This window comes from Microcaecilia unicolor, chromosome 2 (assembly GCF_901765095.1).
Source record: "Microcaecilia unicolor chromosome 2, aMicUni1.1, whole genome shotgun sequence".
Lineage (NCBI taxonomy): Eukaryota > Metazoa > Chordata > Amphibia > Gymnophiona > Siphonopidae > Microcaecilia > Microcaecilia unicolor.
In genome coordinates, this window is record NC_044032.1 from 363326132 (window position 1) to 363340241 (window position 14110).

The following is a 14110-nucleotide window of genomic DNA, read 5'->3' on the forward strand; positions in this document are numbered from 1 at the left end:
CCAATAAAGCAGTTCGATCATGTTGCAGCATGACAAAGAGGAATATTGGTTCTCTGTCACGTCTAGAATTCTTTTCAAGAACCTGACTTTTATCCATAAAGTTTATTATACAGGCATACCTCTTTGTCTGGTCTGATCGTTCCCTATTCCTCATTTAGGACATTGTACTCTTCTCATCAAATTTACTTGTGATACCATCATTCAGACACACTCAGATGCTGTCATTCCACATTCAGTGTATTTGGTCCGTCTCTTTGGAACATCTCTTTCTTTCCCATAGACATTTAACAAGTTTTCAGATCCCTTTTTAAATTTATCTTTTTCAAAATGGTTATGAAGCCTGTAGCATATCCCTTTTGGTAACCTGATACAGAGGCGGTAGGATGTGAACTTCACCTCTTAATCTCTACTTCACTGCTAAGACACTTGACTCTTTCCTACCCTATTTTGTTATTTTGATTTCCTACAGTCTGCCTCTACCTCACATTCCTGCCTACTTCATAGGGAGTTCCTCAGGGTTCAGTCCTTTTCCCATTACTGTTTAACCTGTATATAAGCGCCTTGGCAATGCTTATTCAGTCACTTGGGGTCAGTTCATACTCCTATGCTGACGACTTCCTTCAAATTCATTACACTAATCCATCTTCACCTGATCTGAAACCGATTCAAAACCGTCTTCGGGAGGTGGTAACTTGGCTTGATACACATCACCTGGTTTTAAACCCAGATAAAATGATAGCTTCCTGGATAACAGGTCATAATCCTACACCAGTATTAATCCCTACCCTATTTAACAGACAGATCACTCCAGTTTCCTCGTTCAAATATCTCAATTAATCTTCGATTCAGCCCTCTCTTTTAGCTCACAGATATCCGCTGTTGTGGAGAAATCATTTTGCTTTCTCCGACAGTTACGGTCAATTAGAAATTCAATAGATCAGAAATCATTATGCACTCTATCTTATGCAAATATTACTACACGCCACAACTAGTGTAATGTTATTTACGCCGGTATCACTAAAACTAATTTGAAACAGTTACTAACCATTCAGAACACTGCAGCTCGTGTAATTTGTCGAGCCACTAAATATGATGCACTTTTCTTGTGACTAATGACCACTAACAATGTAAAGTGAAGTGGGGGAAAAAACACATTTTACTGCTGGCATCTATCTAATATTACCAGCACCTACGGGGTAATTTTTGTACCAGAGAATACTTTTGCTCCAAATCCTTCCCCTACTACGCTCTGGCTGTGCAAAACTGTAGAGCCTTTTTAAAAATCCCCTCTGTAGGTGATGCCAGATGGCTGGAGACAGTAGAAATTAAGAGAAGTATTTCCTTCTTCTGAACCCCTCTGCCATTGCTCATGCAGTTAAAGTTGCACCCAAACCTGTTTTACTAGTCATCAGTGGCAAACTGTCAGTGACCAGCAGAAATTTCTGCCCTATCCTCTGTCTACGCACCACCTTTCTACCTTCCCTGAATATTTCTGATCCTGCTGGTGTATGGACTGCTGTGCTTGCTTAATGAGTTTCCTGGGATTTAGTTCTTGGAGGAGGTTGTTAAACAAGCTTAGAGCTGCACCCTGCCCATTGGTCCACACTTTTACTACGCATTAGGCTCTGGCCTTGTCCTTGTGACTGGACAGTGTCTTTGGCCCAAACCATCCTATAGAACCTTTACTTGAAGAACTTAATTTCATGTCGCCATCCACCCGAACACAGCACTCCAGGTTGTCATGTAGTCTAATTCTAAAGCAATCATTAGCCTGGAAATCACCCGTTTGTGTGGCAGCATATCCCCTGCTTGTCCACAGAGAGCATGGCAGTGCTTACCTGTAACATCAGTTCTCCTTGGACAACAGGGGAATGCAGCCATGCAGTCTCGCCCTACTTCCCCTCTTAGACTGAGTTGGCAAGTAATGAGGAAAAACATGTGAAAATTGCAGATTGTTGGAAGCCTAAAAAGCTGGCATTATACATATGAGCTAAACCAGAATAGATAAAGGGTGGCATAAGTAAAAGAGTGATTGAATTATGATGGACGCAGTTCTCCTGGTGCTTTTATTCAAAGCACAACATAGAAATATTGACAGATACAGGAAAAGGGATGGATGGGGGAAAGGGGAAGAAAAATAACATTTCAGCATTTATTATTTTTTTTTCTCATTGCAGGGATGCCAGTAAGACTGCAAGTAGTCCTCCCACATCCCCAAGGCCCGGGAGTGCAGCTGCGGTAACTTCTTCAGCTGCTGCTTCGACCGCAGCCAGCAACGTGATACCCCCCAGACATCAAAAACCGGTGGGAACTGGCGGCACCAAGAAGAAACAGCAGCAGAAAAAAAGGAAAGGTGGGAAGGGGTGGTGAGCAGAGCTGCCAAGCTAGAACATTATCAAAGCTGCTTTTAATACAAGGATAATAAAGCTTAAAACCTAAGAAGAACGGATGCAGTTTCCTGTACTGTACTGTGTGTGTCTTTCTTTTTTCCTGCTTCGCTTTTTTTTGTGTGTTGATGTGGGAGGTAGTTTGGATAAAGAATGCCTTCTACAGCATCTACACCATTTTATCAAAATTTCTTAAGAAGGCCAGTGCTGCTGTATGTGTATAAAATGCAACACGTTGCCAGTTTGTTATACCATTTTTCTTCCCCCTTCTCTCCCTCAACAAATGTACCAGGTTAAGTGTCGGAGAAGACCAGCAATTAAGTGTAGCTTCTTAGAAATGTTGCCACGTTCTTGTTCTGTTGCTTGCTCTACAACTCAGACAGAAAGGGATAAAAATAGTTTGGTTTTCTTTAATTCAGCCAGAAATTAAGCCTTTTTTTAACTTCTGACTTCCGCCCGCCCTTCCACTGAAAGAAATATATGGATTTGGGCTTGAGGAAGTTTTTATTGGTTCCTCTTGCCACTTTCTAGCTGGAACTAAATCAGGACACTGCCGTGTTATCAAATGGAATATGGTAAAAAGGTGACCTTACATGCAGGCGGTGGAGACAACAAGATGTGTGTGCTTTAATAGTGAAATAGATTTTTCAGAAATCAAGCCACGAGCATAATGCAAGGTAAGATAGAAATAAATGTAGATAATGTAAATTAGAATAAATGGAAATTTATGAATAAACCCAACCAAAAGGAGTGCGCAATGAGAGCTGTGTTACCAGCTCTGTATGTAGTATGGGGTTCTCAACCCAGTCCTCAGGATACACCCAGCCAATCAAGTTTTCAGGATATCCAAAATGAATAGTAATGAGATTGCATGCATGGTGTCCATTATATACAAAGCTGATTTATCTCATGCATATTTATTGTGGATATATTTAAAAACCAGACTGGCTTGGTGTGTCCTGAGGACTGGCTTGAACCCCTGCTCTAGACAAATCAGCTTTGTGCTTGCCTCAGTTTACTTGTGGCTCCCCACTGATTTTCTTTCTCCTTAAAGGCTGATACCATGGGCACATTCAGGGGTAAGGCATAAATCAACCATTGCCTACATAATACTGTACAGCAGGAATGGGGTAGGGGGTTCTCAACCCAGTCCTCGGGATACACCCAGCCAGTCAAGTTTTCAGGATATCCAAAATGAATAGTAATGAGATTGCATGCATGGCGTCCATTATATACAAAGCTGATTTATCTCATGCATATTTATTGTGGATATCTTTAAAAACCGGACTGGCTTGAGAACCCCTGCTCTAGACAAATAAGCTTTGTGCTGGCCCCAGTTTACTTGTGGTTCCCCACTGCTTTTCTTTCTCCTTAAAGGCTGATACCATGAGCACATTCAGAATACAAGATCATTGAATTGGCATTTCTGATTATGATTCTTCTTGATATGTGTTATCAGTTTCAGAAGGCGTGGCTCATGTATTTTGAATGTGTTCATAGTGTCAGCCTTGAGGAGGGAAGAGTGACAGGCAGCCATAGCACAGGTTCATTCTGCCCCAACTGGCTAAGTCTATTCTCTCTTTGGCCAGTGGAGCTGAGGGATTCCTTGTCTCCACTCTTCCCATCCAAGTTTACTAATGGTAGGTCCGGCCCTGCTGTACAAATCATAGAAGTACAGAGAATGATGATAGCTGAGGAGCGCAGTGTTCATTGAGTTTGTCCAAGGCTATGATCATGAACTTCCTTGTGTTTCTCAGACCAAAGGAAGGCATGATTATGCCTGTATACAAGATCTGGAATTTCTTCAAATGAGTCTGGGAAATCTCCTTGTCTGTACACTGTGTTGATAAGAAGGTGTGCTCCTTCTAGAGTCCTGAAAGCTCCTGGATTAGAAACATAATTACCATTTCAGTTGATGGTCAGATCCACTCTTAATAAGGTCAATAGGACAAGAACCCACTTCTTGGTGCCCCCTGGTAAGGCGCTGCTAACATTTTATTCATCTATTTAGCCCACTCTCCCAATAATGCCCAGAATGGGTTACAAAAATTGCATACACAGTAAAATAATAACTAATAACAATACAGCAAAAACTAAACTAATACTTAAACAGCTAATACTACAAGCATCATCTAACCCACAGAATCTTCTTCCTACAAATCATGGCAACGAAGACAGAAATGCCAGTAAATCAGTGGTCTGTCTGAAGGACATTAGGATATCATTCTATAGAAAAGCCATGGAATAAAAATAGACGCAAATATGGGCATATTCCAGCTGAAAACCTTAGGACGATAATGTTTCAGAATGCCGTTCTCAGTTTCTGCATATATGTATTTGCATGAGAAATTTTGTATATATTGGAGACCCCTTGTATGCAAATCTAACTCGTGAATATTCATTGTAGTAATCCTGAAAACCCAGTTGGCCATGCGTACCTCCAGGTTGGCTAGGGTGCCTGAATTTGCAGTACCAACTTTGCCTAGTGGTAGGGCTAAAGTGGTCTCTAGTCCGAGAGGTATCAATTAGTTAGATTGGATTTATTACTTTATATACTGTTTTGTATAAAGTGTTAAAACTTTCATGAGTAGGGAACACATGTGGTATATCTGTCTTCTATAAAAGAGAGGTTCCTCAGTTCTGTGGGAGCCTAGTGACATATGACAAGCTAGGTTCAGATGTTGTCTTCCACAGGTGGGGAGAAGAGGAGCATCTATACATTGGATACCTCTCATTACTGGGGCTCTGAACAGTTTTCAGGACATCCATACTGAATATGCATAATATAGCAATGTGGTAATGCATATAAATATCTCGCACATATTCATGGTGAATATCTTGCAACTTTGGTTGCATATGTGTCAAAGCTTGGGTTTTGAACCGTTGCTCTAATTTCTTTATTTATCTGTGACATTTATATCTCACATTATCCCAAACAAGTTTGACTTTAATGTAGCTTACAATAAACCCAGTATAGGATAAATAAAGAGTAATGCATAAGAAAGTAATTTGTTGTAAGAATCCAGTTTTACAATACAGTATCATAAACATACTGAGATAGCTATGGATGTTTAAGATTTAGAAAATCTATTATGAATAAGAAATTGTACATGAAGCAAAGAGAAAGTTAATGGTAAATAGAGTAATAACCAATTCAGGTAATAATTGTTTGAGATATACAACTATAATAATCCTATATAATAATTCTCACCTCCAATGTTCTATGTGTCTGGCTGCCCGTGGCTTTCATCAGAGTTGGTCTGCTAGGCTCCGAAGCTCTGACTGACATCATGTAGAACGCCAGAGCCAGAGGAGGAGGGGCAAAAGGGACAGGGCACAAAGGTGGAGGTGGAGTTTGAAAGAGAAACAGAAGTGTTGAGGGGCGGAGTAGCTGAGAGCGTCGCGACCAATGGCAGGGAAAGTAAGGTCTGAGTCCTTGAGCGTGAGCGGAGGGGGCAGAGCCACGGAGAGCATGCTGCTTGGCTGAGCTGGGGCATGGGTGCGCTTGCGCGTTCCTGCGCTGAGTGTGGGGAAGGGGGGGGGACCTCAGGAGTCGGAGCAGCGCTGCAGAGGAGGAAACCAGGTGATGGCTGCTGCTGCCCCTCCGGGCCCCATGGGAGGGTGTGTGGGCAGCTGACACGACTCAGGAGGGAGGGAGGGACCCTGAAACTTGGAGGAAGGGACCTTGAAAGACGGAGGAAGGAAGGGAATGACCCTGAAAGTCGGAGGGAGGGAACGACCCTGGAACTGAGAGGGAGGGGGGGGGGAATGACCCTGGCACACACTCTCATTCTCACACACACACTCGCACCCAGTCTCACTCTCTGTCACACACACTTGCACATTCACTCTCTCACACACACTGTCAAACATACACACTCCGAGGAAAACCTTGCTAGCGCCCGTTTCATTTGTGTCAGAAACGGGCCTTTTTTTACTAGTATAATGTAATAGCAAAGATCCTCATAAAATCCAATTTCTGAAAGTTTTGATGTTTGTTGTTCTGCACTATTCTCCACAGAGACTGATTTAGGTTATACGAAGTAGGATATAAATATTGATATAAACAAAGTAAGTTACTCATAGATTTTTATTGGCTTAGAGATCTGGTTACTGCTCCCTTTTCTCAGCCCTAATCAGGCAAGTATGTTACACACCAATATCAAGACTAGCTTTTATAACCTAGATGTTGAGAGGGTAATATTGAGCTCCTTGAATCTGCCTAGGAGCATCTCTCAAGTTCTTCTGGCTCCAAGGAATGGTATTAAGTGAAAGAGGGTTGCTGGATGGTTTGATATAAAGAGCCTAGATCCTTTGTTCCTGTCTGGCACACACATTGCTTGAATACCTTCTACATCTGTTGGAATTGAACCTAAAAACCAACTGCTTGCTATTCAAAGTGCTTTAAATGGGCAGGAGAGGCTCCTGCCTGCTTTAATGGCTTGGAGCCACCCAACCACTGATATTCAGTGGCACTTAAGTGTGCAGTGCTGCTGAGCATCAGCTCTGACTGGCCTTGTCCAAAGTGGGCAAGTTAGGGGTAGTACAGGGGACAGAATTGGGGAGGAGCCAACAGTTGTGTGGGTGCCAGCAATATGCAATGCCGACATCCGCATAGCTAACCAGGCAAATATAGGACAGCTCAAAAGCACCACTTTAATAATGCAACTTCTAGGGGTAAGGAGTGAGTGGGGTTCATTCCTGCCCCTCTTCGCTCCTACTGGAGCAGCAGGACTCTGAGGTAAGCTCAGAGGGGGGGGGGGGGTCCTATTGTGACCAGTGGGGATTGGGGTTGAATGGGAGGGGGGTATTGATGTGGGCTGGGTGTGAGTGGAGATTAGTAGGAGGGGGCTGTTTTGTGGAGGTGGAAGGGGAATTGTAGAGGCTAAAGAGCCAGGGCCCGCATAAGTGTCTTATGTGGGCCCTGGTTGAACATCGGCTGGGACCCGCATAATCACAGGCAGTCAGTACCAGTGCAGTTTGCACCAGGTATCCCATACTGGTGCCCAGACATGTCCTGGCATTGAATATCTGGGGTTGTTAGCCAACGGTGGTCAGCATTAAAAAAAAAAAAAAGAAAAGTATATATACTGTCCACATCCAGCTATTGGCCTGCAATTCTTTAGTAATTATCTTGTTGCAGTTAGAATTTACCATCATCATGTAAAAGGTAATCCTTAATATTAGCTTTATATGCAGCTTTCTTCTAGTGAAGCCTCCCTGAACATGATGCTGTTGAAAGCGCCCTGTGAGCTGAAGTACTTGAGCTGGAGGGTTTTGTATTTAGTTGTGGTCAGTGGCGTTCCTGGGGGGGCTGACACCTGGGGCGGATCGCCGATGCGCCCCGCCCCCCCGGGTGCAGCACCCCCCCCCCCCCGCTGGGGGGGGGGGTGCCGTGTGCCTGTCGGCTCTTCGTTTTCATGCTCCCTCTGCCCCGGAACAGGTTACTTCCTGTTCCGGGGCAAAGGGAGCATGAAAACGAAGAGCCGACAGGCAAGCGGCACCCCCCCCCCCCCCAGCGGTGTGCACCCGGGGCGGACCGCCCCCACCCCTTGGTACGCCACTAGTACATAAGTACATAAGTAGTGCCATACTGGGAAAGACCAAAGGTCCATCTAGCCCAGCATCCTGTCACCGACAGTGGCCAATCCAGGTCAAGGGCACCTGGCACGCTCCCCAAACGTAAAAACATTCCAGACAAGTTATACCTAAAAATGCGGAATTTTTCCAAGTCCATTTAATAGCGGTCTATGGACTTGTCCTTTAGGAATCTATCTAACCCCTTTTTAAACTCCGTCAAGCTAACCGCCCGTACCACGTTCTCCGGCAACGAATTCCAGAGTCTAATTACACGTTGGGTGAAGAAAAATTTTCTCCGATTCGTTTTAAATTTACCACACTGTAGCTTCAACTCATGCCCTCTAGTCCTAGTATTTTTGGATAGCATGAACAGTCGCTTCACATCCACCCGATCCATTCCACTCATTATTTTATACACTTCTATCATATCTCCCCTCAGCCGTCTCTTCTCCAAGCTAAAAAGCCCTAGCCTTCTCAGCCTCTCTTCATAGGAAAGTCGTCCCATCCCCACTATCATTTTCGTCGCCCTTCGCTGTACCTTTTCCAATTCTACTATATCTTTTTTGAGATACGGAGACCAGTACTGAACACAATACTCCAGGTGCGGTCGCACCATGGAGCGATACAACGGCATTATAACATCCGCACACCTGGACTCCATACCCTTCCTAATAACACCCAACATTCTATTCGCTTTCCTAGCCGCAGCAGCACACTGAGCAGAAGGTTTCAGCGTATCATCGACGACGACACCCAGATCCCTTTCTTGATCCGTAACTCCTAACGCGGAACCTTGCAAGACGTAGCTATAATTCGGGTTCCTCTTACCCACATGCATCACTTTGCACTTGTCAACATTGAACTTCATCTGCCACTTGCACGCCCAATCTCCCAGTCTCGCACTGGTTGTGGTCATTGTGGCACACGGTGAGTGAGCTCCAGACTTCACCAATTAGTGTGCCCTACACAAAGTTCTTCAGTAATAAACAGTTCTGCACGCCCATCTTAAGTTCTTCAGGAAGTAGTGTTGGATTTTCACATTAGTCAGTCTTCCTAACTTCCCCGTCCACATATTTATAATGGTGAACATGCCTTGCATTGCAAAAGAGCCTTAGCTTCCCCTTGAAGCAAACTACAGCCTTAAGATAGTCCACCCAGTTTTCTTTATTTGCCGTTCTCTAATATTATGTAAGTGACTAGTAGATTCTGGTAAGTCTTGTTAATGCTCAACATTGTCACTTCAATGGCAGTGTCAGTTGCCCACCTGAGGTCTGCAGCCATGGAAGATATCTGTAAGGCTTCAATGTGGGCTTCACTCTGAATATTCAAACCTAATTACTGCTTGGAGAGGGATTCCTGAGATGACAGTTTGGGTTGTTCTGTCTTGAGAAATCTCTTTGAAGTTTAGAATCCAGCTCCACCCTCCTAGGGCACATTGTTTCTGTGTTGTCTTTTTTTTTTTTTGGGGGGGGGGGGGGGGAGAGAGAAATAAAGGGAACATGTCTTTTTGTCAATAACAAAATCTTCACCAAGCCATATTATAGAATTAAACATATGGGGCCTTGTTTACAAAGGAGTGCTAGTGTTTTTAGTGTGTGCTACCGTGTAGATCTTCCTATGGGCGTCTATGAAGTTAGCGCACACACCTTTGTAAACAGGGTCCATAGTGCTTAACACCTCACGTTCTTCACGTATGTTTTTTATATAATGGAGGGAAAAAACCTCAGAAACCCCAGTGGTACTTTTCAGAGCGTCTCTGATATATAGAGGGGCATTTTCGACAGAAACGTCTAAGTGTAAATTTGGACATTTTACAAAGAAGTCCAAATTCCGAGGCAGGGAGAAGGTCATTTTTTAAAAAGATGGACGTCCATCTTTTGTGTTCAAAAATACCATGGATGTCCTTGGATTTGGATGTCTTTGATTTTCGATCATTTTCGAAAACAAAAATGTCCAAGTCTAAAACGTCCAAATTCAAGCCATTTGGACGTGCAAGGAGCCAGCATTTTTAGTAGACTGGTCCCCCTGGCATGCCAGGGCAGCAATCAGACACCCTAGGGGGCACTGCAGTGGACTTCATAAAATGCTTCCAGGTACACAGCTCCCTTACCTTGTGTGCTGAGCCCCCCCCCCCCAAAAAAAAAAAAAAAAAAAAAAACCACTACCCCCCAACTGTACACCACTACCATAGCCCTTACAGGTGAAGGGGGCACCTATATTTGGGTACAGTGGGTTTTGGATGGCTCGCTGTTTCCCCCACAAGTGTAACAGGTGGGGGGGGGGAGTATGGGCCTGGGTCCACCTGTCTGAAGTGCACTGCACCTACTACTAAACTACTCCAGGGACTTGCATGCGCTGTAATGGACCTGAGTATGACATCTGAGGCTGGCAAGTAATGTTCTTCATCACAGTTTTTGGGGTTGGGAGGGGGTTAGTGACCACTGGGGGAGTAAGGAGAGGTCATCCCTGATTCCCTCCAGTGGCCATCTGGTCATTCTTACACCATTTTGTGCCTTATTTGTAATAAAAACAGGTCTAGCTGAAAACGTCCAAGTTTTAGTCCTGGACGTCTTTTCTTTGTTCTATTATGGGTCAAAGACGTCCAAGTCTTCAGAACACCCAAGTCCTGCTTTAAACACACCTCCAATAAGCCCCCTTGTGATTTGGATGTCCTTCCGATGGACTTCAGAGAAAGACATCAAAAATCGGGTTTTGATTATACCGATTTGGACGTCTCTGTGAGATGGACATCCAAATGCTGGGCTTGATAGACCTTTGGTCTTTTCCCAGCGTGGCGGTGCTTATGTACCGATTTTTGTCACTTTTTGGACGTCCATCTCTTTCGATGAGCCTGATAGTCACCACAGGTAATGTCATCATTGGTCAAAAAAGCTCTGATTTTTGCAATATATATATATATCATTTTACACCTGCTGAGTATGGATAGATGAGGACATGCTCATCTAATTCCTTTCCTATGGAAGTAAAATTATTGACCTGTAGCAGGCCTGCCTTGGAGAAGCAGGCTAAAATTCCTCTCAATATGCATTATGTCCAAGGGCGATGGCATCTAACAACTTTATAACTATAATATTGGCTTATGTGATGGTGTCAAGGCCAACCCCGACAGGCTCCTGTTAGCATCACTTGTAGGTGAGGATTTGGTTTCTTTGTGTTGTGCTACAGCTACTAATTCTCTGTTGATGAGCCACAGCACACGGACGGGGGGAGATGTCATCCACCAGTACTGACACATCTGCTGTCTTCATGCTCTACAAAAGCTAAACATATCCTCTGCCCATGTGTAAAACTTTCTACATTCTAGTATGCTTCAGTGGTTTCTCAATCTCTTTGTCTAAACTTTTGCTATGGATGAGGCTTTTGCTCCCTCAACCCTCCTGTGTGCTTTTTTTTTCTGTCTCTTCTTCTTCTTCTCCTCCTTTGAGTTTGATCTTTGAAAGCAGATTTTCAGTATGAGGGATATGCCGAGTGTCAAGATGTTTACATGTAGGGAACACATCAATCATAGACTTGCATATGGTCTGCTTGTATTGCCTGGGACTGACCAAATAGGAAGTACTATGGTTTTCCTCAGCTGAGACTCTACTCTTACCAGGCCAACCTACATCAGGAAATAAAGAGAGAAGCTTCACCAGAGTCTCGAAGGGCCATCTGGCATGATAGGGACCAATGTGTTGAGCATTCTCATGTGGGTCAGACAGCTTTGTGCCATTAGACTGCATGGCCAGCCATAAAATAGGTTCAAGATAACCACTTCCTCTTTAGCTCTGCCCAAGCAGGAATACCATTTACAGTTGTCTTTGACATGGAGCTACTACCACTCAGTGCCAAAGTATACAGTTCCATTGGACCAGGTGGGGAGGCGTGTCACCACCAAAGCATTTTGTGCTAAGGCTAGCGTTAGCACAAAGATGTGCGAAAGGCACTAGCAGTGATGCTACAGCTCAAGCTGCTGTTGACACGTTACCAATTCCCAGTGCTACTACAAGGCCTTTGTGCTTAAGCTATGTGATTAGGCTCTCTTGGTACTAGAGGCTGACATGGTGCTGAGGCCAGGTCTTTCATCACAGTAGATATTAACCTAAGCCATTTATGAGTAGTTCTTGCATTTTCTCAAGAAGCTTTTCAAGGATAGGTCTCCAGTCTGGTCAGAAGACCTGAAAAGGCATAACATTTGGTCTGATTGATTCTAGATGGGCTAGGAATCCCATTCTTCTATGAGGTGGGGGTCAGCACAGTCCTCTGTCTAGGACCAGACTTCAGCAAATCTATATTAATCTGAGGGGAGGATGGGACCAAGTAAACCTCCTTCTTGCCACACCATTGATTGGTTATGGTCACCAAATGAGGAAAGGGAAGTTATCCCCTATGCCTGAGTCCAGCTCTATGCCCTCCTCACCAGAATGATCAAAGAGTGCCTTGCACCTGAAAGAGCTGGACTATTATTTATTTGTTACATTTGTATCCCACACTTTCTCACCTATTTGCAGGCTCAATGTGGCTTACATATTACCGTAGCGGCGTTCGCCGGTTCCAGTCTGAACAAATACAAAGTGTGCACAAGTACAAGGTGTGGTTGTGTAGAATAGGGTTCATATATGGTAGATACATTGGGGGAACATTAGGTAGGAAGAGGGAGAGTTGGGGTGAGTCCATTACGTTCTTGGTGTTGTGTAGCAGGTACTCTGGTTCTTCTGTGGTCGGTGGGGTATGCCTTTTGGAACAGGTTTGTTTTTAGGTTTTTTTTCGGAACTTTAGGTGGTCGTGCATTGTTTTTACTATTTTTGGCAGTGCATTCCATAGTTGTGCACTTAAATAGGAGAAGCTGGATGCATATGTTGATTTGTATTTGAGTCCTTTGTTGTTTGGGTAGTGGAGATTAAGGTGTGTTTGAGCTGATCTTGTTGTGTTTCTGGTTGGCAGGTCTATGAGGTCTTTTATGTATCCTGGGGCTTCGCTGTAGATAATTTTATGGACCAGAGAGCAGCTTTTGAAAGCAATATGTTCTTTGACTGGGAGTCAGTGCAGTTTTTCTCAGAGGGGTTTAGCGCTTTCAAAATGCGATTTTCCAAATATGAGCCTGGCTGCTGTGTTTTGAGCGGTCTGGAGTTTCTTTATAATTTGTTCTTTACAGCCTCCGTAGATTCCATTGCAGTAGTCTGCATGGCTTAGTACCACTGATTGTATCAAGTTGTGAAATATTTCCCTTGGGAAGAATGGTTTCACACATTTAAGTTTCCACATTGAGTGGAACATTTTCTTTATGGTGGATTTCGCTTGATTCTCTAGTGAGAGATTCCGGTAGATTGTTACTCCGAGGATTTTCAGACTGTCTACGGCTGTGTTGTATTGGGATGAGATTATGAGACAGTGTGTTTTTTTCTGTGTTGAGTTTTAGTTGGAATGCGTTTGCCCATGAGTCCATGATGTTCAGACTGAGCTTGATTATATTGGTGATTTCTGCCAGGTCGTGTTTGTAGGGGATATATATTGTGACATCATCAGCATATATGAATGGGTTGAGGTCTTGACTGGCTAAAGACTTGGCTAGTGGGGTCATCATCAGGTTGAAAAGGATTGGTGATAATGGTGATCCATGTGGTACTCCGCATTCTGGTTGCCAAGGTGATATGTTTGTGCTAGCTTTCACTTGATATGTTCTAGTGGTTAGGAAGCCCTTGATCCATTTGAGTATGTTTCCGCTGATTCCGAAGTAGTCTAGGAATCTTAGTAGTATATTATGATTGACCATGTCGAATGCACTGGACATGTCAAATTGTAGTAGAAGTATGCTTTTACCTACTGCTATTTCCTGCTTGAATTTAGTTATGAGGGCAAGTAGTACTGTTTCGGTGCTGTGTAAGGGGCGGAATCCTGATTGTGATTCGTGTAATAATGTGAATTTGTCTATGTAGTCATTAAGTTGTTTGGTTACCAAGCCTTCCAATAGTTTGACTACCAGTGGGATGGATGCTACTGGACGATAGTTGGTGATGTCATTTGTTTTTTTCTTGTTGTCTTTTGGTATTGGGGTAAGTAGGACGTTGCCTTCTTTAGGGAAGGTACCTTATTGAAGCATGAAGTTTAAATGGGATGTGAGGTCTGTTATGAAGCAATGGGGG

The 14110-nt window shown here is 43.7% G+C and overlaps 1 protein-coding gene across 1 annotated transcript in view; it reads left to right on the forward strand.

Moving 5' to 3' along the window:
* SRP72 (signal recognition particle 72) overlaps positions 1-2445 on the forward strand; it is a 95296-nt gene extending 92851 nt beyond the window's left edge. Inside the window, exon 19 of the mRNA XM_030194510.1 lies at positions 2178-2445. Coding sequence (XP_030050370.1) covers positions 2178-2370 — 193 coding nt within the window. The 3' untranslated portion in view covers positions 2371-2445. The remainder of the gene's footprint in view (positions 1-2177) is intronic.
* Positions 2446-14110: the final 11665 nt, after the last annotated feature.